Below are 22,283 nucleotides of genomic sequence, written 5' to 3'. Positions count from 1 at the left end.
GTCATGTAGCACTGTCACAGCCAAAATTTCTCAACCACTGAATATCCTAGACTCTTTTAGTTTGCATACTAGTAATAAATTAGGAAGTTTATATTATTTCATTATGCAAAGAGAATTAGACCTTTTATATGCAAACCAGCTCAAGACAGGAAATACATCTTTAAGAAGAAAAACTGTAAACCACCAGTTATTAATATCACTGACATTTAGTTCAGCCTAGACATGATATGTCATAATTTTGCTGTTTGCTTATGAAATATGCATGATGGCCTCTGGTCTGTGGATTTCTAATGAGAATAAAATACTGGCAGCTACATTTTTAGAGGGGGAAGGGGAAATACAAGCACTAAGAAAATCAAGCTTAGCATACACACCTCTAATACCCAGACTGCTCCAGGAAGTCACGTGGGAAATTACTTACACGATCAGCTTCTCATTCATACCTGTCTCACCATATCCATGTCCTTGTAGACTGTGGGAAATCACTTAAAGGGTGAGCATATGGAGGGCTACAAACACAGCCCCTATGATTGGAGGTGCAAAAAGGTTTCTTACTATTCAGCTGTTTCTTTCAGACCAATGAAGGAGACAAATGATAAGGGAAATTATGCTGAAGCTGTGGTTCCCTGAAGTCAGCAGCAAAATACCTGTGGAGAGCAGTGGGGAAAAAAATGTCATCTGTGCTATATGTTCATGGCCTTGCTGCTGACCTGTTCTGTGATCATGGCGTGCATCTTAAGGCCACAATTTTCAAAGCAACCTAGTGCTTAAATATAGAGATGAGAGTCTATCTTGTTGCTAAAAGTTTCTAACCAATCTAGTGCTAAATTACTCAGTTTTGTTGTAAGACTTTGAAACCAGTTGATATGTAACCTTTGAACTTGCTCTCCTGCTATGAGAAAGCTCTCCAACAGTCTGTACAGATTGTATGGGTAGGAGGTGGATGCTTTTCAGCAAGGCTTAGGCTTTTGAAGTTACATTCTTATGATGTCTGTCATTCAATTTTTTTCACATTCCAGCTTGTTTTTCTTTTTCAACCCTTGTCTTTTCAACAGAGAGGTGTTCATGAGATTCGAGAAATTCGGCAGTTTCACTTCACTGGCTGGCCAGACCACGGTGTACCATACCATGCGACAGGCCTGCTGGGATTTGTACGGCAGGTCAAATCCAAGAGCCCACCAAATGCTGGCCCTCTGGTTGTTCATTGCAGGTAGGTAGAAGAGAAATCCCTCCATTGTGTTGTCGACTAAACTCAGGACCTACTTTTGCTTCTCCTGTAATGTGTAATCCATGCACAGGTTGCTAAAGCCACTGGAGCTCTACCCACAATAACTTAATACCTAAAACACAAACAAGAATGGAAAAACTGAGCCTGAAATCCTGCAAATGCCTGAATGCAAGGCTCCATTTCAGTAATCATCCCACTGATCAAGTGCCTGTGAGATGAACCCTTACACTTTACATTTTCCATACACTGCTGAACATTAACTGTGCTCTTCTTTTACTTTAGTGCTGGTGCTGGCAGAACTGGATGCTTCATTGTTATTGACATCATGCTAGATATGGCAGAAAGAGAAGGTGTTGTAGACATATACAATTGTGTGAGAGAGCTTCGATCTCGGAGAGTTAACATGGTGCAGACCGAGGTATTGTTAATCTACTGGAATACTGCCTTACGCTTTGCAAGAAAAAATATTCTTCTGGCCCATAAAACTAGAGCCCCTTTGTGGTTGGCTCCATTCAGAGGATAGTTTATTCAATCATATGCAGAAAATAATCCACACACAAACCTGAAGAACTGTTGCCCAAACAAATGCACAGTTATGCTGCACTTAAGGTTCACAGTGGTTTTTAAAAAAAAGTAAAATCATGAGTGTTTCCTCTCTGGGAAGGATTCATTCTGGAGTACATCTTGTTGAGGCTCAGTTATGTGATAGCACCTACAGAACTGTGCAGAGGAATGAGGAAACCAGAAACATTCTGAGTTTTATTATGGAGTGTTACTGCACTTCTGCTTGTACTTGTAACTAGTTTGAGTCAATGCTTCTATATTAATTTTTAAATGAGTGGGATAAAGTTTTATGAACTGCTGTTGTTCCTTCTGGTCTTGCTTCAGTGCTGGTAAAGTCAGAGAGAATTAGTGGCAACCATATTAGCTGTTATTTTTTATTTACCAAAATACTAATAGCATATGCTCTTTATATCAGCAGTTATGCTTTCTATGTCAGTAATTATTTTAATTGCTTTACCAGGAACAGTATGTATTCATCCATGATGCTATCCTGGAAGCCTGTCTTTGTGGGGACACATCTATTCCAGCTTCTCAAGTTAGGTCTGTTTACTATGAAATGAATAAACTGGATCCTCAGACTAACTCCAGCCAGATCAAAGAGGAATTTAGGGTAAGTCGTGGCTAGCATTACCTAGAAGCTATACAGTTCAGCTATACTAAAGACTTCTGCTTAAGTGCTTGCTTATAACCATGTGAATTTTGGACCAGGCCTGGGAGGGAAAGACTGCAAAAAAGGGAAACTAACATGTCACTAATTGCTGTTAAATTATGCTAAATCATAAAAGAATGCAATGGGGTAGTAGTAAAATCTTTTTAATCAAGGGAAGTTTGTCGATTCCTTCTGCTGTCCTTTCTCCAGAAGGCAGATTACTCTGCAGCTGTCTTTGAGGTTACTTTTCAGATCTGTATGCTTCCAGGATTTTTTGCTTCCAAACCCTGCTGACTGTGGTATGTTTTCATTTCTCTGCATATTGATTCCCACTGAAATTGAATGCTGAGCTGATCGATTCTTAAATATTTTGGGATGCTTCCACTGCTGTGTTAATTTTCTGTTGTATTGTTTACTCTTTTTGAAAGACTTTAAATATGGTGACTCCAACACTGCGTGTAGAAGACTGCAGCATAGCACTTTTACCACGAAATCATGAAAAGAATCGCTGTATGGATGTTCTGCCTCCAGACAGATGCCTGCCTTTCCTCATAACAATAGATGGGGAGAGCAGTAACTACATTAATGCTGCACTGATGGATGTAAGTCTCCACTACATCATTAATAATAAAAAAGGAATAAGCAGCCCTCCAAACTCAGCAATGCCAGAAAGTGGAGTCAGCATAGGACTGAAATCCTTCTAGCTTGTTTTCCAAAAACAAAATCTTTAAACTCCCAAGTACATTTAGGATCCCAGATATGTCACAGCCAAGGTTCCAAAGCCGTGCTCAAAGAGCAAGTCAGGGAATTTTGATAAATTAAATGCATCTGGATTTCTACCTAGTGCTTGAACTTTTAACCATCTGGCCTAGGAAGAAAAGTTAACCTATTAAGACACTAAGGCAGTTAAATAGGATAATAAGGTTTGCAGCAATATTTCAGTTCCCTTTGTTTCTAATTTAAACAGTAATTAACAAAAAAATATAATTGTCTGTAAGGACAAGATAGTACACAAGCCATTACTTCAGTCTTTCATGTGTATGGATTTCTTTTTCGAATGCATCTATGGTAATTCTAATCCTACTAATAAAGTATCAGTAAAAAGACACTTAAACTGCCTTTACAGTCTGTAAATATTTATAGCCTATCTTTGACAATCTAGAGCTATAGTAATTATGGTTGTCAAACACATAAACAAGAAAACAGAGATTAGTAAAGAATGAACACATTGTAAATGGCCTTTTTGAAAAGTGAATCTAGAGTAATAACAGTTTATAGCAGTTTTTGCATTTCTTTCCTTCCAAGTTCTCAAAGCATTTTCCTAAAATAAGCCTAAGTTCAAAACACTCCTGTGACAAGGTAGGTGTATTACCTTTATGTTTATCCATGTAGAGAAACTGAGAACAGAAGTTTAAGTGACTTCTCTAGGTCCTCACAGTAGGTCAATGACATTTCATATTAGAACAGAGCTTCCCTGATCTGCAATTTAAAACGTTGCCATTACGTTGTCTTCTTTCCTGGAGAGTTAGTACTGTTTTGTTCTGTAAATTAAGCACTGCACTCAGAAAGAGCAGTGCCTCAATATTTGCTTTGAAAATGCTTCCCTTCTTCACTGATGAAACAATGCACTGGATCCAAAAGTGTGTCTGGGCAAGAGTCCGAGGGAAGAGGTGATTTGGGTTGCCTTCCACCTGAAGCGCCCTAGCCAGGCTCTTGCAATATCCCTGCACTGACAGACAAGAGCAGACATTTGCCCCTCTCTCTACACACTCAGTCTCCAGCAGGCAAGATGATGCGTTTCACCCTCTCCGCTTGCATCAGTTGAGATGCAGTCGGATCACCTCATGTATATCTTTAGAGCTCACTTCAAGCAAAAGGGGTAGCAAGCATTTTTGTTATTCAATATCAGAATGACTTTGAGAATGGTTTTCCCTAAAAAACTGCTGGGGCTTCTAAGTGAGGGAGCAATGGAGAGCCCTTTGAGCATCTCTCACCTGCATGCAACTTCCATCAAGACAGGACTAGTAGTATAGAAGGCACGTGACTGATGTAGCAGCAGCATTGATACCTGCTGGTTGCAGTTTGCTGAAACCAAAACAAAGAAATGAAGTCTTGCATGTCTTCATCTGTACCCCAGAACACATTGGATTAATTTTCTGTGGTCTCTGAAAGAAAGATGCAAATAGCTGATCAGATTGTATCTCTGTCATGGTACAAGTACTTCAGTTCAAGGCATGTAGAGTCTTCCCTGCCCTCCTTAATGAAGGCAACAGCAACCCCTCCCAACAATTGCCCCAGTATGGCCATGGTGGCCTTCAACACTCATGAGGACATAAGTGAAAATGCTAGTATGAGATCCACAATGGAACAGTTCCACCAACAGCTCAGTCAATGACATACTCTGGTACTAAAAAAAACAGAGAGCACTGAAATTTATCCCCTGCGTATCCTCGCTGCTGTCAGATAGACCAGAATTTCAACAATATTTCTGAAAAATAACTAGATATTTCCTTTCATGGGCATCATTCAAATTAACAGCTAAGTGCAGACAGCCAAGATTAATCTGTCCATTAACAGCTCAAAACAAAACTGTTGCTCAGAATTTTGTAAGAGTTGCATTGGAGGCAAAAACCTCTGATGATTTTACTCTATGCCTGTGGCATAAAATACATTTCAGAAATACAACATCTGAAGAAGTTATATTCTGACCAAATAGAGTTTATTAACCTTGAAGCATATAAGATCTCAGGAAAGAGCTGAAAACAATGTATTAATTATATAGAAAATAGAAATAATGCTTTCAGTTCCAAAGTCTGGGGGCTATGACTAGCATTCTGCTAAATGGATTTTTATTTCTTACCATTCTTCTCACTGTCTCATTATTTCTTTGCAGAGCTACAAGCAACCATCAGCTTTTATAGTTACACAGCATCCCTTACCAAATACTGTCAAAGATTTCTGGAGACTGGTCTTAGATTATCACTGCACTTCAATAGTTATGCTGAATGATGTGGATCCTGCACAAGTAAGTCCAGAAAACTGCTCCATTCAAAAGAGGAGTGCTAGTGCCTCAGCATTTCAGAACAGCTCTAGGACATAATTAGTTTTATAAAACAACATTAAATACTAACACACTAAAAAATTGATTTGTAGCTTGCGGATACACATAGGGAAAGAGGAATAAATCAGCCCATCAGCAGCATCTCCACCAAAATGTTAATGCACACACACGTAAGTGCATGCACCCGTAATTTATTCTGATAAGAGAACATGCCTTGGGAAGAACTGCTAAAAACCAGAAATGATGGTTGTAGAATTCTGACTCAAGTCTGAAACACACTAATAATAGCCAAAAGTCATAAACAGAAGCCAACAGCAATTCATTAGCCTGCCTGAAACAGGTCAATGACCTTGGTTTGCTTACCGGGGTAGGTGTTCCCAGTGTGAAAATCTGTGTTATGCTTGGCACAAAATGACATTGTTAGCAAGGAGATAGGAACTAAACAAGATTGGAGACTAAGCATCCTTCGGAAGAGAAAACAGGGCAACGAAAGATATGGAGGAATGTAATTACCTTACAAAAGAGTTGTGCATGCTGTACATGTTCTTTAGAAAATTGGAAGCCCGTACCTACTGGTTTGGCAATTTAATCACTAGCATTAATCACTAAGCATCCTAGAGCCTGGCTTGCAACTACGCAATTCCAAGTTCTTACACAGATACGATTTCCTTGGTTCCAACAAACTGCACCAGCTGTCTGCTGGAATAATGTGGTGGTAATCTGGGTTCTTGATATGTAAATATTTGTTAATTATTGGTTAAGAGCAATTGTTATTTTTTGTAGCAGACTGCATGTCATTTTTATTCTTGATATGATCAATAATCTTTTCAGTTTTGTTGAGTATTGAACAGTTAGAAAAATGTTTCCTCTTATTTCTTTTTAACATGGAGAATTTGTTTTTTAAACATACTAATCTTCCATTTTTTCTTTCAAATGAATGTGTAGGAATTCCACACAGTATTTTAAAGACTGAATTTCTGATTCCAAGCCCTTAACTGTCTATAGGGAGAAAAACAGAAATGAAAGACAAAACTTTTATTCATGAGTCTAAGATTATTTTCTGAGTGAATAAGGAAAGACTCAAGGGAGTCAGACTGTTAGGGACTGCTGAACAGAGTTTTTTTAATTTGTGGGCTGTGTTTTGAATTTACAATAGTGCATGGCTATTTCAAGCATTTATTAGCCTCACAGGCTTTTAAAAGCTATTGGGATATGCAGTTAATGCACCTGCTTCTGCAGTACGTTAAACCTCTTCCCTCTAATGTGAGTAACAATCTTTTCATTAGGAATAAATCTCAAAACCCTCAGAGCAAACAGAAGTGGAGAGAGAGCAGAGCTTATTAAAAACACACATTACATTCAGATTTATTAATAATTACTGTTATCATTATTATTTATGTATATATGGAGTGTTTACTGTTCTGTTTAGATACTACAATTTATGTGGATTGTTATGCTCTATTGGGAAATTAAATTCAACCCTTCACAGTGACTCTGACTTAAAGACAGTCGCTACCATCACGTGCATGCAAAATGCGCAGACCTAAATGCTTTTGGTTTCCTTAGAACTTGAAAATCTTGGCTTCCTAAAACAGCTCCAGCAAACAGCTCTGCTTATTATCATTTAAGCATTTTTCAAAGATCAGTTGGAACAGTATTCCTATGTATTTGAAAGTCATGTATTACATTGTGCATGTTAAATGATCTGAGCACTGGCATTTGCAATAGTTGTATGCATTGTATTTTGCTATACTGTACACTAGCATTTTTCATAATAAAAATTTGTTTAAGATTTAGACAATATTTGGAAAGAATTTGCTCAGCAGACTGAATCATGTGAGGGGGTTAAAACAAATGAAAATATATTTTCCTACTCAAAATTTCTGGTTTTAACTTGTTAAAGTGAACTCCTGCAAATCAGACCCTGTTCTCTTTTTAATTGATGTAGTAAATGATTATGTTTTCCTAAAATGTAGTCATCTCTAAACGGCTTTGTTGAGGACTAAGTGTTACAAGAAATGCAAAACAACATCTGGAGTAAATGTGATTTGTCCGCTCAGCTCTGGATCACCAACAGCAATGCAGCAGAGTGAAGACCACAGCTGTTTTACTGAATGAAATAAAATTCCAAATATGACATCAAGGCTTCTGCAAGCAAACAAGATTTCATGAGTTCATACTTAATTTTAGTGAATGCTTGCAAAAGCTACATGCTTGAAATGCTTTAAATATCCCTGGAAAAAATCATTAGGGTTTTTAAGGAAAAAAATGGACAAGCAGAATCTACCTTCAAAAATCTCCTTGCAAAGTGTTGATTTAATCTTTAAAGTATTAACACAGATGATAACTGGTTTCTGGATTAAGCCATCCTGATATTATTAGGCACTAAAACTGTGCAAGATAATGGTAATATTACTTTGTGATCTTTAGATACCTAGAAGTAATGTTTTTCTGAGCACTAAAGAAAGCATAATTACTATTTTCAGGTAGCACTCATAAGATGAAATTGAGCAGTTGTTGAAAATGTAAAGCAATGCTGATATTAGCCGATGTCATCAGTCACGGGTGAAACATATGTGAAAAGTCTTGAGTTTTGAGAATTGATGCACCCTTCATAGTATAAAGCACACCTTCTGACGTAGCTTGAATTATTAGCAACTTTTCAGGACCGTTGGAGATACCAGGCTTTTGGTCTTTAGGCTTCATGCTGTCTCCGAGATATGGTAGTATTTGACAGCATCCCCCTGTCTTGTCATAATGTATTGCAGAATTGATGCTGAGTGTCAGAAATGTGTTACTCCAAATACCAGAGAATGGTGAGTACAGGAGCAAGCAATAGCATGTTCAGTTAAGTGAAAAGGTATTTGTTTAAACTTGCTCCACACAAGTAAAAGCAGAATGCTCAAAACTGGTGGAAGATGGTGCACTGTGTATTTTATAAAGATATTGTGTGAGAATTTCTGTAATAAATGTAGCACAAAGAAAAAATCTAGAAAAGTATATTGAGGCAGCATGAAATTGAAAGTGATTAACTGTGTTCTTTTCTGTTTGTTGTCTTCTATAGCTGTGTCCTCAGTACTGGCCAGAAAATGGAGTACACCGACACGGTCCTATTCAGGTGGAGTTTGTATCAGCTGATTTAGAAGAAGACATAATCAGCCGGATATTCAGAATTTATAATGCAGCCAGAGTAAGGATGTTATTTGCAAAACAATTCTGTCTCAGTAGATGAGTTGACTCTACTCAAATCACAGAAAATGAAAGTTAAACTCACATAAAACCATTCTCATTTTTCAGCTTATTTATTTGAAAGTGATGGTGCAATACTGAGTCACACCATAATCAATAAGAAAAAAGCCTTCTATGTGTAATTAAAGTAAAAAATACTTTAATGCATATCTCGAGTGTGTTAAATGCAAATGAAATAAATGCAGTATTCAGATTGTATGGTAGCCAAGAGATGCCAAAATCAGTGCTGTTTTCAACAGTTTGAAATTAGCCACCTTGCATATTTGTATCCTGTGTCATGCAAAGAAAGCTGTGCACCAACACTAGGCATGTTTTTCAATACCACTCCCAGGCTTTTAGTGAAGATCCTGTCCCACTAATCACACTTCATAATATATGTAAGCACTTCAGAGGGACAAGTATGTTCTCATATCCAGCTTTTATGCTCCCATAAAGTTGACAGAAGACTAAATGGGCATGTCTTTCAAGCTGAGTGGAAAAAAGATTCCACCACAGACCAAGCATCTCTTCCCATCCAGATGGAGGGAGCCTTTGCAATGGACTGGTATTGATCACCAAAGAACCATAGCTAGGAATAAGCAGCACTCCCTGCTGAAAAAAGTCAGGAACTGCCCTGAGATCCGGTAACTCTCAGGAGAGTGAAAGGCCCCCAAAACACACCCAAAAACATGCTAATATATGAACAGGGAAGCAGATTGTAAGCTTCAAGATATTTCTTTAATACTATGATGGCCTTGCATTTGCAGTCAATGTGGCAACATAAAACCACAATCTCTAGCAGTGTTAATGTGAGCTTTAGCAGACGCTGGGTCTGGCTGATGTGCTTTGGGAAGAGGGGCTGTCAGCTGAAAGAAACTGGCCAGGAAATCAGTAGATACCAAATCTTGACATAAAGCAGACAAAACCCATTGAAGAACATATCTAATGCTGCATCCGCTTTGGTTTATTCCCTTATCTTTTTAATCTTACATCCTCTCTATCACCTCTTACTCTAGAGAAAAAATTGTAATGCCAACATTTCTGTGTGTTGCCCGTTTTAAAAGTGGCACTAAAATGCCCTCACTTTGCACAGAAGTGAAAGTGGCAAATCCTAGACTACAAAACCAGTTTTCATGTATGTGGTTTTTATGCCCTTTTCAAAGGACTGTAATTTTCTGCCACTAACACTTGTTCTATGCTCCTTTTTTATTTTAAATCACCATAAAGCAACTGTTCAGTAACGTTTCACCAAAGAGGTTCTGACTGCTGCAGTAGCACACAATAAAATAAAATGTAGTTAGATTTTTTTATAAGCCGGAAACATCTGAGGGTTTTGTTTGGTTTTTTAAATGTTTTCTGCTTCAAAATATCTTGAGAGGTTTTGACCTTTCTTGGAAAAATCAACAAAAGCACGCAGTCAGTCTTTGAAATGCTGAAACATATTTTAAAAAAGGTATATAATTGAAGTTGTGTTGCAGCTCCCTCTTTGCTACCAAGTTCCTGCTATGAGATTAATAAATTATTTGCTTGATCCTGCAGCTGTACCATTGCTCTATTCTAGTCTATGTGTATAGCACTCTGTTTAAAACCTCTTGTTCTAATAACTCTGTTGGAAAATAAAAGTCATAACTCCTCAAGCGCAGTTGAAATTACATTAGCAGTTTGTCATTAGCGATCTGCTTGAACAACTTTCCTCACTGATGCAAATACCTAAGTTATTTACCAAAAAAAAAGCTGTTATTTTTCCTCCTTGTTGTCTGAATCTCTACAGCCCCAAGACGGCTATCGGATGGTGCAGCAGTTCCAGTTCCTGGGATGGCCCATGTACAGAGACACTCCAGTTTCTAAACGCTCCTTTTTGAAGCTCATCCGCCAAGTGGAGAAGTGGCAGGAAGAATATAACGGGGGAGAGGGACGCACAGTTGTACATTGCTTGTAAGTACTGGAAACAGAAGAGAGAAAGCAAGGGAATATTGTTACAGAATTTGTGCCAGATTTTAAAAGATTTGTGAAGAGGCATCTGTCTAATCTGGAAGTGGATAAATAATACAACTGCTCATTTAAAAGCTTTGAATACAAGAGGAATTCTATGATTTTTATGTAGATTCATGAGTTTCCCTCTCTGTCCCTTGGTAGACCCCTATGAAAAGATGATGGGTACAAGTTAGCTCTATTTTATATAAAGGTGTCCAGTGACTTTTGCAAATGGAAAAGATGCATATTTAGTCAGAGTAAATCAAAATTGTACCTTCCAAACAACATACCTTTTATTTCCACAGATAAGGACTGTAGAAATAAGTAGTGTAGGAGGGGTGATTCCTCTTCCAGACATAAAGCACAGCAGTAAAAGTGGCGTGACAGACCAGTTACGATGGTCCTGTATTGCCTTACCTTTCTCTAATAATGGTATATATTTTTGTCCTCCTGTGACCTTTGTGCTCCACTGATGCAGGCTCTCATCCACTCTGCGACCATCTTTCTTTTGATATGGCTTAATATTTGTACATGCTGTTTGCCCTCAGCAGTAGCCAATCTTTTGAGACCAAGTCTTTGATGCTTGAAGTTGTATCCCTCTTCCTCTAAACATCTGTTTAAAGATGTTGCCATGATGGAGAAGGGACATGCTAACAGAAAAAGCACTCTAATGCACTTTCAAAAGTTGGGACTCAATGTTAGAATGATGGAGAAGATCTAAGAGTGTATTAATAATTCCCACTATCACTGACCTTGAACAAGTCATTGCTCTTCAGTTTCCCCATCTGTAGAATGGGGATAATAATACTTTCATCAAAGGAGCATTGTGCGGTGTGATTAATTAATGTTTTGAGATCTTTAGCTGAAAAGACCCTTTTGAAGTGCAAATTACTGTTATCTCTGAGGTGGCTGATGATATTAAATAGTTGTACAACATCACACATGCGTCACTGCCAGGCAGTGAAGAAAGAAAAAGCTCTAATATAATCCTTTTAAATGACTTTATTTTAATTAAAATTCTCAAAGAGTCCCACAATATCAGGCAATGTTTTGGCAGCAGAGAGCATTCTTTTCGTACTGCCTGGATGTGACAGATGTGCGACGTTGTATCTTCCTTTGAAAATCAGCCATTTATGAAACTGGTTTGAAAGACCTGCTACCTAACCAGTCTGCACTCTGGTAATTATTAAGGTTTATTATTTTTGCTGAAGCGCAGCCTAAAGATTCTGATTAGAATAGCTGTAGAAATAATGTTTCCAGAAAGAAAGAGATTCTCTTGAAGATTAAAAATAACCGGGGATGAAGTATTATTAAATACTGTATTTGATCATGCATATGAACATTTGTGCCTAGCTTCTGTGTTAGCAAGTCACTTCGGGTTCTCATCCTCTGATACTGTGGATGGAGAGTGAATACCTACACTTTTAAAAGTAGTCATTGCCAGGCAGCTGGCTCCTCTGCCTGCTGCCAGGGGTGAACTCATCAGCCAGGGGAATATCACAGCACGACCTAGTGCCATGCTAAAGGTGGAGCCACCAGAAGGGCTCCTACAAATGAGACTTTTGGCACTTTTGCTCTTCCTCTGAAATGCCTTTGGATCCAGGAGGAAAGCACCAGGATTCGGAGTAAAAGAACTCATAGATCCACTTTCTCTAGAACACTTCCAGGCCTGATGCTCATTGCAACCTCGTGCGTTTGCAGTGCAAAGGGGTGTTGAACTGAATCTAAAAGTACCTTGTCCTTATTTTAGCATCCTCTTTGTGCTGTCTCAAGTGTTCACTGAAGGGTGCTGCAAAACTCAGCCATTCAACTCCCTCCAGGCTTTCAGCCTGCTGAATTCTGAATCATAGCTTTGAGATCTTTCAGCCTATTAATTCCAATTTAAAATTGTGTTCTGTCTAAAGTTCAGCAGCCTTCAGGGGCAGGAATGTTCTGTGGTTTCTCCCTACTGGAACTCATGTCTTCTGTAGCCACCCCTGGTGCTGTATGAACTTGTAACATAGAGTCAATTGTAACTGAGCCATTTTATCACTTTTATTGTAGGAATGGGGGTGGCCGCAGTGGGACATTTTGTGCAATCAGTATTGTTTGTGAAATGCTTCGACATCAGAGGGCTGTTGATGTATTCCATGCTGTGAAGACACTGAGGAATAACAAGCCTAACATGGTGGACCTTCTGGTATGAGCTTTTTAACTGCACCACTAAATATAAAATGTTCCTTTTTCTCAGAAGACTCGGTAAGATTTCCAGGATTTGCAGTGGGAGTTGTTCACAAAGCAAGCAAGTCATTTTCAAAGGGGATAATGAAGTCACTTCACTTGTAAAAGTATTTTTACACTACTTTCTTCCCAAGGAGACTTTGTCTCTGTTCATTTGAATTTTTTAAGAGTTTTACACTTTCAGCCGAACATCCTTATTAATTTTCTTTTCTAGCAGGCTGAGCCAAGTGGAGAACAGCCCTTGCATGGTAGAAATAATAGTTACGTAAAATGAAATGCCAGATTTCCAAATTATATATTTTATAAATAGCTTAATCGCCTAATATGTATCAAAGCCATGAATTTCAGTTTGACATCCAGAATATTGCATTTAATTATGGTTGGTCTATCTCATAGAAAGATTAAAGAAGTTCAGAAACATGGGGCCATGTGCAATTATTTTCCTAGAGAGTGTTTTATGAGCTTTTTTTTTAAAATGGAGAATTGCTGAAGTGCCAGCTGCTATGCCAGAAGAGCTGCAGAACAGCTTAAACAAAGGGGTTCCTACACTCCAGTGTGTAGTTCTGTACTTGGAGATGCGTGTAGAGTGATAACCTATTCTGAAGCCTGAGTTATAAAAGACACTGTTTTACAACGTCCTGCTGTAGAGGTGACTGCTTAAGAGGCAGCTGTATTTGATTTAGCATCATAGGCAGGAGGAAGCAGCATCAGGGCAGCTTCAGGGATGCTAAACCAATCATCTGAGCTAATTTTGCAAGCTCTGGTTAAAAAAGTTTGGGTCATATTCAACATCTTTTCTACAGAGTGCCCAGGGTGAGGCAGGAGGCATCTCACAGAGCTGGTCCAGCCTCTTGTAATTTTGGGAGAGATCCCTTTCTCTCAGATAAGCTACTGAGATGTGAGTGTGAAACACAGTGGAGAATGGGCAGAAAGCAGGAATTTCTGTTGGGAAGAGTGAAGCTTTCAGGCTCATGTGTAGATGGGTAGGGTTATCCACTTCCCCACCACATGGATCACTGCGCCTCATCTGTCCCATAGAAGAATGGCTCCCACCACGTCCTCCATTGCAGTGCTCTCATCTAGCCTACCTGTGAAGTCCCAGACCCTCCCCTAAGCCCTGCTCTGGCCAGGCTCATGGAAAAAAGCCAGATGTTGCCAGCTGTGCAAAGCAAGGAGGGAGTTTACAAGCAGCACCACAGGGCCATGAGTCAGCAATGTGGAACTGTGAACCTTGTATCGGTGAGAAACTATCAAGCTTTCGCAGTGGTGGGTGGGTTTGCTCCTCTTCCTGTAGTTTATATTCTCAGGAGGGGAATCATCATGCTGAGAACCATACATTTTTATTTCCTAGATATTAAGAAAAATGTCCTACTTCTTCATTCAGGTAGTGTAGTTTGGATAGAGGCCTGCTGTTCTCCATTCTCCCAGAGCTTAAGTCCACAGAACTCACTGATCTCTTATTCACTTATTTTATAGAAATAAAAAGAAAATTATCAGTGTGAAGATGTACAGCTGAAGAAAATGTTCTCTATAAATTCCCATTTGTGAGAGTTCTCCAGGTATAGATTTGTCAGGCAGCTGTCTCCATTTTTGAGCAGAGAATTTTTTTAATCAAAAGCTAAATGTATTATTTTAGAATATAAAAACAGCTTTTAGTAAATTGAGGATGGTATTGAGAATGTCTGGATGGCATTGAGAGGCCTTGTAAGGCCTTTTCATTAGGAGATTTCAAAGCACTTGTGAAGGAGATCAGTACTGTTTTCCTTATTTTACAAACAGACAAACAAAAGCAGGGGACAATCAGGATTTTTCCCATTATCATGTAATTTGCTGGCAAAGCAGAGTTAGAACCACATCTCTTCAGTCTTGGTCTGCTACTTTGTAGGAACAAATATTTAAATTAGCAAGGTTTCAATTTCCATGCAGATTGTTTCATGGTAAAAGGGAATCGGGGACACTTGAGTTCTTTTCCTGATCCTGTTACCATCTTTATCCTTTATGACCTTATATGTTAATGTGTCTTTGCCTCAGTTTCCATGTCTGAAAAATGAGAACAATAATATTCATCTACCTTTGTAAAATTTTGTGGTAAAAGATGAAGTGCTCAGAATTATAACAGTATTTCACAAAAATAGTTTCAAGAATGCTTTATCAATACCTGTTACGCACTTTCTGACTAGGTGAAGGGCAATCTTTACAGTCCATACTTAGACATTCACCTCTTAATTTCATTGAAACCTTTGGTTTTCCTGCAAGTGTAAAAATCTGAATGCCACATCCATACAATATGGAAATCTATGAAATTCTTCAGCCATCATACAAAGGTGACAGATGGTATTACAAAATGTCTATTACAGAATGCCCAAAGCATTTTGTGATAAATGTTATTGGACCTACCAATAGGTGTCCTAGAAAAAAAAAAAATTAAATATACCTCTCTGAAGCTAGCTAACGTAAAAAGACTTTTAATATCCACCATCAAGTGAATAATAAAAAGGTAGAAAGGACACACATGAGTGAACACAGTGGGAAATAATATATGTCTGGTCTTTAAGACAGGTATTTGGTTTACTAAAACTCACAGTTATTCTGCTGGATCAGTAAATCAGCATAAAATGAGCATGGAAAAATGGAAATAGATGAATGGCTGATCTGTTGTTTTGATCTGTTGTGTAGTTATAGAATAATTTTCATTTATTTAGAAACATATATGCAATAAAAGCAGAAAAGGAACCATTTACATAATACTCCTTTCTTTCCTCTTGTTTTTTATTCTTTTCTCATTCTGAAGAAGACACAAGCAGTTTATGAAACCCTGCAGGATCTTAAAACCTCACATACAACTCTTCATAACTTAGGTGATATGTGCACCAAAGATTTGTTTTCTTTTGAAGTGACAGCTCTCAACAAAAGAACTTAGAAATTGTCCATGCTTGTTAATGGCTTTTTGATTGTTGTAATATTATTTGGTCTCTTACATGTTAAGGTGGACTCTCTTCTCAGCTAAAATGTGATCCAAAATCACAAGTACAGGCCAAAAGAGTTAATCCTTTAAAATGTTTGCTTCGGTGAAAAGGAGAATATATCTGAAGTGTAATTGTAATCTTCCTACTTGCGAAGTTGGGAAGGTGAAGGCTGAGTGCTGTCAGCTAGTTAAGTCTGTTGTTGTTCCTATATGATAGTACATGCTTAGTTATCTTTTATTAATGGATTAAAGTGCATAAGACAAAGAGGCATTTCAGTGGCAGAAATAGTCATAAAACTGTCAGATATTTCCAAACTGGATTTTTAGAAGCCAGAGGCCTTGGATTCAGGGAACACGCACCTACTATTTCTTTCAGCTTTTTTGTTTAATTTAAATGTTTGTAGTATTGCTAAATATTGCGAATAGCAAGAATGAAAACAGAACAGGGGTATGTGTGCACACACAAAACTGAAGTCATCAGTGACTGCATCATCTAAAGTTGCAGAGTGGACGAAGGTCAGTCAAAAGTATTGGCCTCTGTACCGCTGAAGATGCGAAGGGGGCGAAGTCACAACCCTTCGTGTCTGAAGGATGCAGACTGGGTTTGCATGCCACGGGAAGGGGATTTCCCTGGGACCGGCCCAGTTTCCAAGCAGTTGCAAATAAAACCAGCAGGTCTGTGTTTGAAGCACAGGGTTAGCACTGGAAAATTTAGCCTGGGTAACAGAAGAGCTGTCAAGAGCCTAACTTATGCATCACCATTAATTGCTAAAAATCAACTGGAATTAATCCAATTAATTTAGGTCAGGCCTGATCTGACAGGCCTATTGCACTGGGAGAGGACAGTATTTTGGTGTGGGTTTGGGCTGCATGTAGAGGAGGAACAGTAAGCAGCTCTTGCCCTGAAATGTAGCAAATGTATGAATGACATTAAAATAGAAGTTATGATCTGGGAAGTACTAGACACTGGGTCTATTTTAAGATAAACATTTCTAGGGAGGAATTTCAATAACTCCAATTCTGGTGAAGTGCTACATGAGCATTTTGACAGATGACAGAAGAGTTACAAGTCAATTTACTTACGTGTAGTCAATTTTTCTCATACAAGTGTATTAAAGTAGCTAAATGTGCATCTAATATGAGCAGTACCATAAGTTACTGTGTATAGTGTCTATTGTCTGGTTAATATAAAGATTTTCTTATCTGAATACAAATTGGATTTGCAAACTGGTTCCTATTGACAACAGCTGATAGTAAATAATTTTAACAGAAGAGAAATATTGATCCCCTTAATTAAGTTCCTTCAATAACTGACTTTTTGTGGTTTTCTTTTGATTTTTCAGGATCAATACAAATTCTGCTATGAAGTGGCTTTGGAATACTTGAATTCTGGCTGATTGCATAAACAGCATAGACAAAGTTCCTCCTTTCACCACCACAAACAAAGCAAGTCACTTCACAATATCTGTGTAAATGAGATGAAGACTTCTCAGTGTTATGCTCATACTGCTTTGTATAATTGGCTCTTTTTAAGAGCCCGAAAAGATGTTTATAAAACTGCTTGCACTGCCCGTTTTCCACTCTTAATGCCGCTGCTTGACACCCATATGAACATACACCAAACCACATGGCAGTTGTTGAACACTGTATTCATACGTAGCCATTGATGTGGTGAAGCAGCATAGTCCTCTGGTAAATAAGAAAGCACAATTATATTCTTATGAAGGAATTTGTACTTTTCTGTTATATTTTGTTGCCTGTGATTCTCAGTTATTGTCACAGCCTAGTGTACATTTCTGTTCTGTGGAGAATGCTGTCTGGCATTTTGATAATATATGATTTTAGTTACATTTGTATTCTAACACATGCATAATAAATGAATCATACATAGCTTATCTGAACTAATGGAAGGACATGTACCAAATCATGTTAACTTTGTTGAGTTGTAATTTCTACCCACTTTGTACCATTTCAGAGAGAGAATCTTGATAGAAATACAGTTAGAAAATGCAAAATACAGGATGCTCAAATTAATATATCCAAAGCTTTTTCATTTGTTTATATTGTAAATATTTTTTGATTTCATCAAATTATTTATTCATTAAAATGAATTTTTTTGTGAAGCACAGTGAGTGACAATCATTTTTCTTAAGCCCTGGAAATGCTTACTGTATGATAGTGTAAACATTTGTTTACCTTGTATGGATTCTCAGCTCAATAAATAATTACATACATGATAAAATCTCGTTTAATTTAATATCTCTTGGCATCTGAGTGCCTTCAGCTAAGCGTCTTTTCAGATTAATTCTTGTAAATACTGAGCTACCTCCAGAGCATGTTTATTGTGTGATCCAGTGTTGATCCAGCCAATACCAAGGTGTGCTGTGCCAATATATATAAAGAGGTGACTTGTATGTTTAAAGATGCATGGGCACAAATGCAGAACCTGAAAGTTGCCCTGCTGTATGAAGAAGAGATTATGCTGGGCTTACAGTATTCAGTCTTGTCACAGCATTCCTCTGCAGCCCTAAGCATGCCCTGACATTTGCTTTGAGTCTGCTGCTGTGAAAGGGGTGATGGTGCATTTGTTCTTAGGAAGAATGACTGCTGTGAGGGGGAAGTAACTCCTCGTGTTACAGATACCAATACTAGAATGACTGGGGGGATTAAAAAGTGAGTAAAACTGCTGTGTTACTGGGGCTGTTACCAGTACCGCCAGTGGACTGGTTTACACCACTAAAGCTCTTGCCTGTCCTGCGAATGGGTCTACTGCACTTCCCATGGCCTTTGGATGATTCCCCTTTCTCCCAAGCACTCAGCAGTGTCTGAACAGGCTGGGACTTGCCTCGTCTTCATGGATGCAGGAAGGACAGCAACAAAGCAGCAAGAAAGGGGAATGAGCCAGCAATGGCTTGCTGCACTGTCCACTGGAACTGCAGATCTTTCTCTCACCCAGAAGTGTCAAGGAGACATTGCAGACAGAGCAACTGCTCAGTACTGAGGCCTTCCAAAGCTATATGGGAAACCCAATGCAAGGAAGCGGCAGACTGCACAGTATTTCAACTCTTAAAAAGATCCTTTTAATGTGCTAGCCCTCTGGAATGAGGGCAGTATCTATATAAATGTATCAGTCAAAATGTTTTGAAAATTTCTAAATCTAGACATCCAGCTTGGACATAATGACTCACAGCTTGTCAACTGCCAGTTCAAAACCACTACAAAATTCCAATCTAAAGACACGAGGATAGGCTTCCTCTGGAGCTGGAAAGGATCTCTTCTAAAATTGCTTTAAAATGTAGCTGGCAGGTACTGGCCATTGCTATGAATTGCACAGAGGTACTGAAGAACTTATGAAAAACAACCCCAGCTCTGAGAAGAATTATGGTCCTTGGATAAACCCTGTAGAACTTCAGCCTGTTGCAGAATATGCTCTGATTCATTTGGAAACCCTAAGGTTAGGAAACAAAATCCATACCTCTAACATCATATTCTTCACAACCAGCTTGACAGGCCGGGTATGCCAGCCAAGCATCCTTCTTTGTAATAATTGTAGGACACTAAAAAGTTGGGTTACATGATCTATTTATTGAAATATGCCTGTATGTGTCCAGTATTTCCTGATGCTTTAAAAAGTATAAGTAAGATGGATAAATGTGCTGAAGGAACCCTAGGACAAAAGGTGACGCAGGCAATATGGTCCCAAATATGAATGACATTTATTGAAATGCAGCAAGAATCATGGCAATCTCTCCCAAGGACGGACACTGCCAGTGTCTGCCAGACATTATTTCAGCTGCTGTACTCGTGCAGACGTACTTTGCACAGGTAGGTCTTGGCGGATGAGAGGGGGAAAGGAGACAAGGAGGAGAGAGTTCTGCAGTGTTTCTTACTGTTTTACTGATATTACTTTTTTTTCTTGTTCTTCTTCAGACATAGGCATAGTCAAACCCATGTTACAGAGTCTGTGTGATGTTGTCCCAAAAGGCATTCTGTGAACTACAATGCCTTAAAACTGGAGCCAGCTAAAGAAAGCACACCAAGCAGCTTTGTGTCCTCACTCACATACTACAGCTATCAATCAATACAAATGATAGAGAAATCCAGGCTTAGGTAAAACAATATTTTGGCAAGAAGAAAAAACAGATGAGGACTTCAGGAGTTATGGAGAAAACATAAGGAATCAGGAGCAGAAAGAAGAGATGAACGTGGGGGGCAGGTATTCAAGAAGCAGCATGGAGCTTATGAAAGTTACCTGGAGGGTGGCGTTTTAGAGGAGACAACAGAAAGAAAACAGCAGTGACAGCTACTTTAAGTTTTCATAAACCAACTTCCCTTTTTAGAAGAAAGTTACACAATTACAAGCCCAGTACAGCTGCAGAGCTTATGGAGACATCAGCCCTAGTTTGGGAGGAACAGAGGAAGGGATGTCTTCTTCAATCCCCAGTATATGAGGTACATAAATTAATAAAGAGGTACTTTGAATGGTTAGTGTTATGGGTTTGTGTGGCACAGGGCTTTTTTTTGGTAGCACGGGAGGGGGCCGCAGGGGTGGCTCCTGTGAGAAGCTGCTAGAAGCTTCCCCGGCTCCAAGTCGTACCTGAGTCTGGCCCAGGCTGAGCCCATCAGCGATGGTGGTAGGGCTTCTGGGAGAACAGATTTAGGAAGGGGAACCTGCAGTGAGTGGGGGGATTGGAATGTGAGAGGAACCCCTCTGCAGACACCGAGGTCAGTGAGGAGGAAGGAGGGGAGGAGGGGATGCCCCTGCAGCCCGTGGTGAGGCGGCAGGCTGTCCCCCCCCAGCCCATGGAGGGGAGCGGGGGAGCGGAGGCCCCCCAAGATGGCCGTGACTCCATGGGAAAGCCCGCGCTGGAGCAGTCTGTGACTGAAGGGCTGCAGCCCGCGGAAAGGACCCACGCCAGGGAAGTTCGTGGAGGACTGTCTCCCGTGGGAGGGACCCCCCGGTGGAGCAGGGGCCGAGTGCGGAGTCCTCCTCCCCCTGAGGAGGAAGGAGCGGCAGAGACCAGGTGTGGCGAGCTGACCCCAACCCCCATCCCCTGTTCCCCTGCGCCGCCGGGGGGAGGAGGTGGAGAGAACCGGGAGTGGGCTTGAGGCGGGAAGGAGGGAGGGCTGGGGGGAAGGTGTTCTGAGGTTTGGTTTTACTTCTCAGTGTCCTTGTTTTGTTTTGATTGGTAGTAAGTGAAATTGATTTTGTTTCTTCGCCAAGTTGAGCCTGTCTTTGGCCCGTGACCATCGGTGGTGAGTGATCCCTCCCAGCCCTTATCTCGACCCAGGAGCCTTTCTATTTTCTCCTCATCTCACTGTGGCCGGGGGGGAAGTGAGCAAGCGGCTGCGTGGTGCTTTGTTACTGGCTGGGCTGAAACCACAACAGTTAGCCATATGTATCACCCAACTCATCATCTCTCCGGGACTTGAAGTAGATGATTTTTGCTAAGCTATTCTGAAAGAGCAGCAATGGGATGGTGAGCAAGGTGATTGCATGCAGGTATTCTGTATCTTTTTAACAGCAATGCTCTGGACAGCTTCCTGGGCTTCTTATCAGCAAAATGAGTGTCACCAGCAGGATAGCTTCACAGAGTACTCACCCAAAGCTTAAGGACTACATATAGTAAGATTAAAAAAATAAGCATAGAAAAAACTTCCTACCCAGCTGTACACAGTGTGGCTCAAAAGGGTCCCTGTGCCACAAAGACTTGATCTGAAGCTATGGAGCATCAAGACCACCTTCATTTTGGATTTCTTCTTCAGCTGGTTAGGGCTTATCTTTAATATCTCTGAAATGTTTGCTTCTTGTTTCACTGTATGCGGGTGCTCTCCCAAGTCTAACTGCTTAGTAAAGTAAGTGATTTGAAAGTTTACTTGAGGTTCTGCAGCCTCATTAGTTTTCTGATTCAAAGGTAGTTTGGTTGCTCTGCCTCCCAGAGTAGCTTCTCCATGTAGTTGTGCATTTGCCTTCAGAAACAGTGAGGTATGTAGGCAGATCACTGTAACAGAATGATTCGTCTTATCATTTTACATTTATTGTTGGTTTTACACTTATTTTATCAACTTGGATCCTTGAACTACAAAATCTCGTGCAGCCCATATCTGATGCCAGACACTCGGCTTTATTAAAAGAAAAGTTAAATTAGGAATAGAAGAAAAATATACAGCTTAATTCTGTTGTTTGATGCTTGTTAAGGAAGCCAATGACTGCTGTCATTTTTGGGGCAGAGTACCAGTAAAACGCAACAGACCATGTGAAAAATAAGGCTGTTTCTATTGGAGCTCATTTGTTTGTTTGTTTTTCATAGCCTAGACCTTGTCTATATGGTGAAATCGTAAGCTGATTGGGTGCATTTGCATTGCCTCAGCCATTCACATGCTCTACCTGTGG

At 39.5% G+C, this 22,283-nt stretch overlaps 1 protein-coding gene across 13 annotated transcripts in view; it reads left to right on the top strand.

Moving 5' to 3' along the window:
- PTPRM (protein tyrosine phosphatase receptor type M) overlaps positions 1–18,012 on the top strand; it is a 511,840-nt gene extending 493,828 nt beyond the window's left edge. For all 13 annotated transcript variants that reach the window (XM_052787185.1, XM_052787177.1, XM_052787176.1 and 10 more), the window contains 9 exons: positions 1,056–1,210; positions 1,511–1,646; positions 2,253–2,402; positions 2,870–3,043; positions 5,335–5,466; positions 8,567–8,692; positions 10,502–10,665; positions 12,748–12,883; positions 17,233–18,012. In XM_052787185.1, the coding sequence (XP_052643145.1) occupies positions 1,056–1,210; positions 1,511–1,646; positions 2,253–2,402; positions 2,870–3,043; positions 5,335–5,466; positions 8,567–8,692; positions 10,502–10,665; positions 12,748–12,883; positions 17,233–17,286 (1,227 nt within the window). In that variant the 3' untranslated portion in view covers positions 17,287–18,012. The remainder of the gene's footprint in view (positions 1–1,055; positions 1,211–1,510; positions 1,647–2,252; positions 2,403–2,869; positions 3,044–5,334; positions 5,467–8,566; positions 8,693–10,501; positions 10,666–12,747; positions 12,884–17,232) is intronic.
- The last annotated feature ends 4,271 nt before the right edge of the window (positions 18,013–22,283 follow it).

The sequence above is a fragment of the Harpia harpyja genome, chromosome 5 (assembly GCF_026419915.1).
Source record: "Harpia harpyja isolate bHarHar1 chromosome 5, bHarHar1 primary haplotype, whole genome shotgun sequence".
Classification (NCBI taxonomy): domain Eukaryota; kingdom Metazoa; phylum Chordata; class Aves; order Accipitriformes; family Accipitridae; genus Harpia; species Harpia harpyja.
The sequence above is the reverse complement of the archived record's forward strand: the minus strand, read 5'-3'. Positions and strand labels throughout refer to the sequence as shown.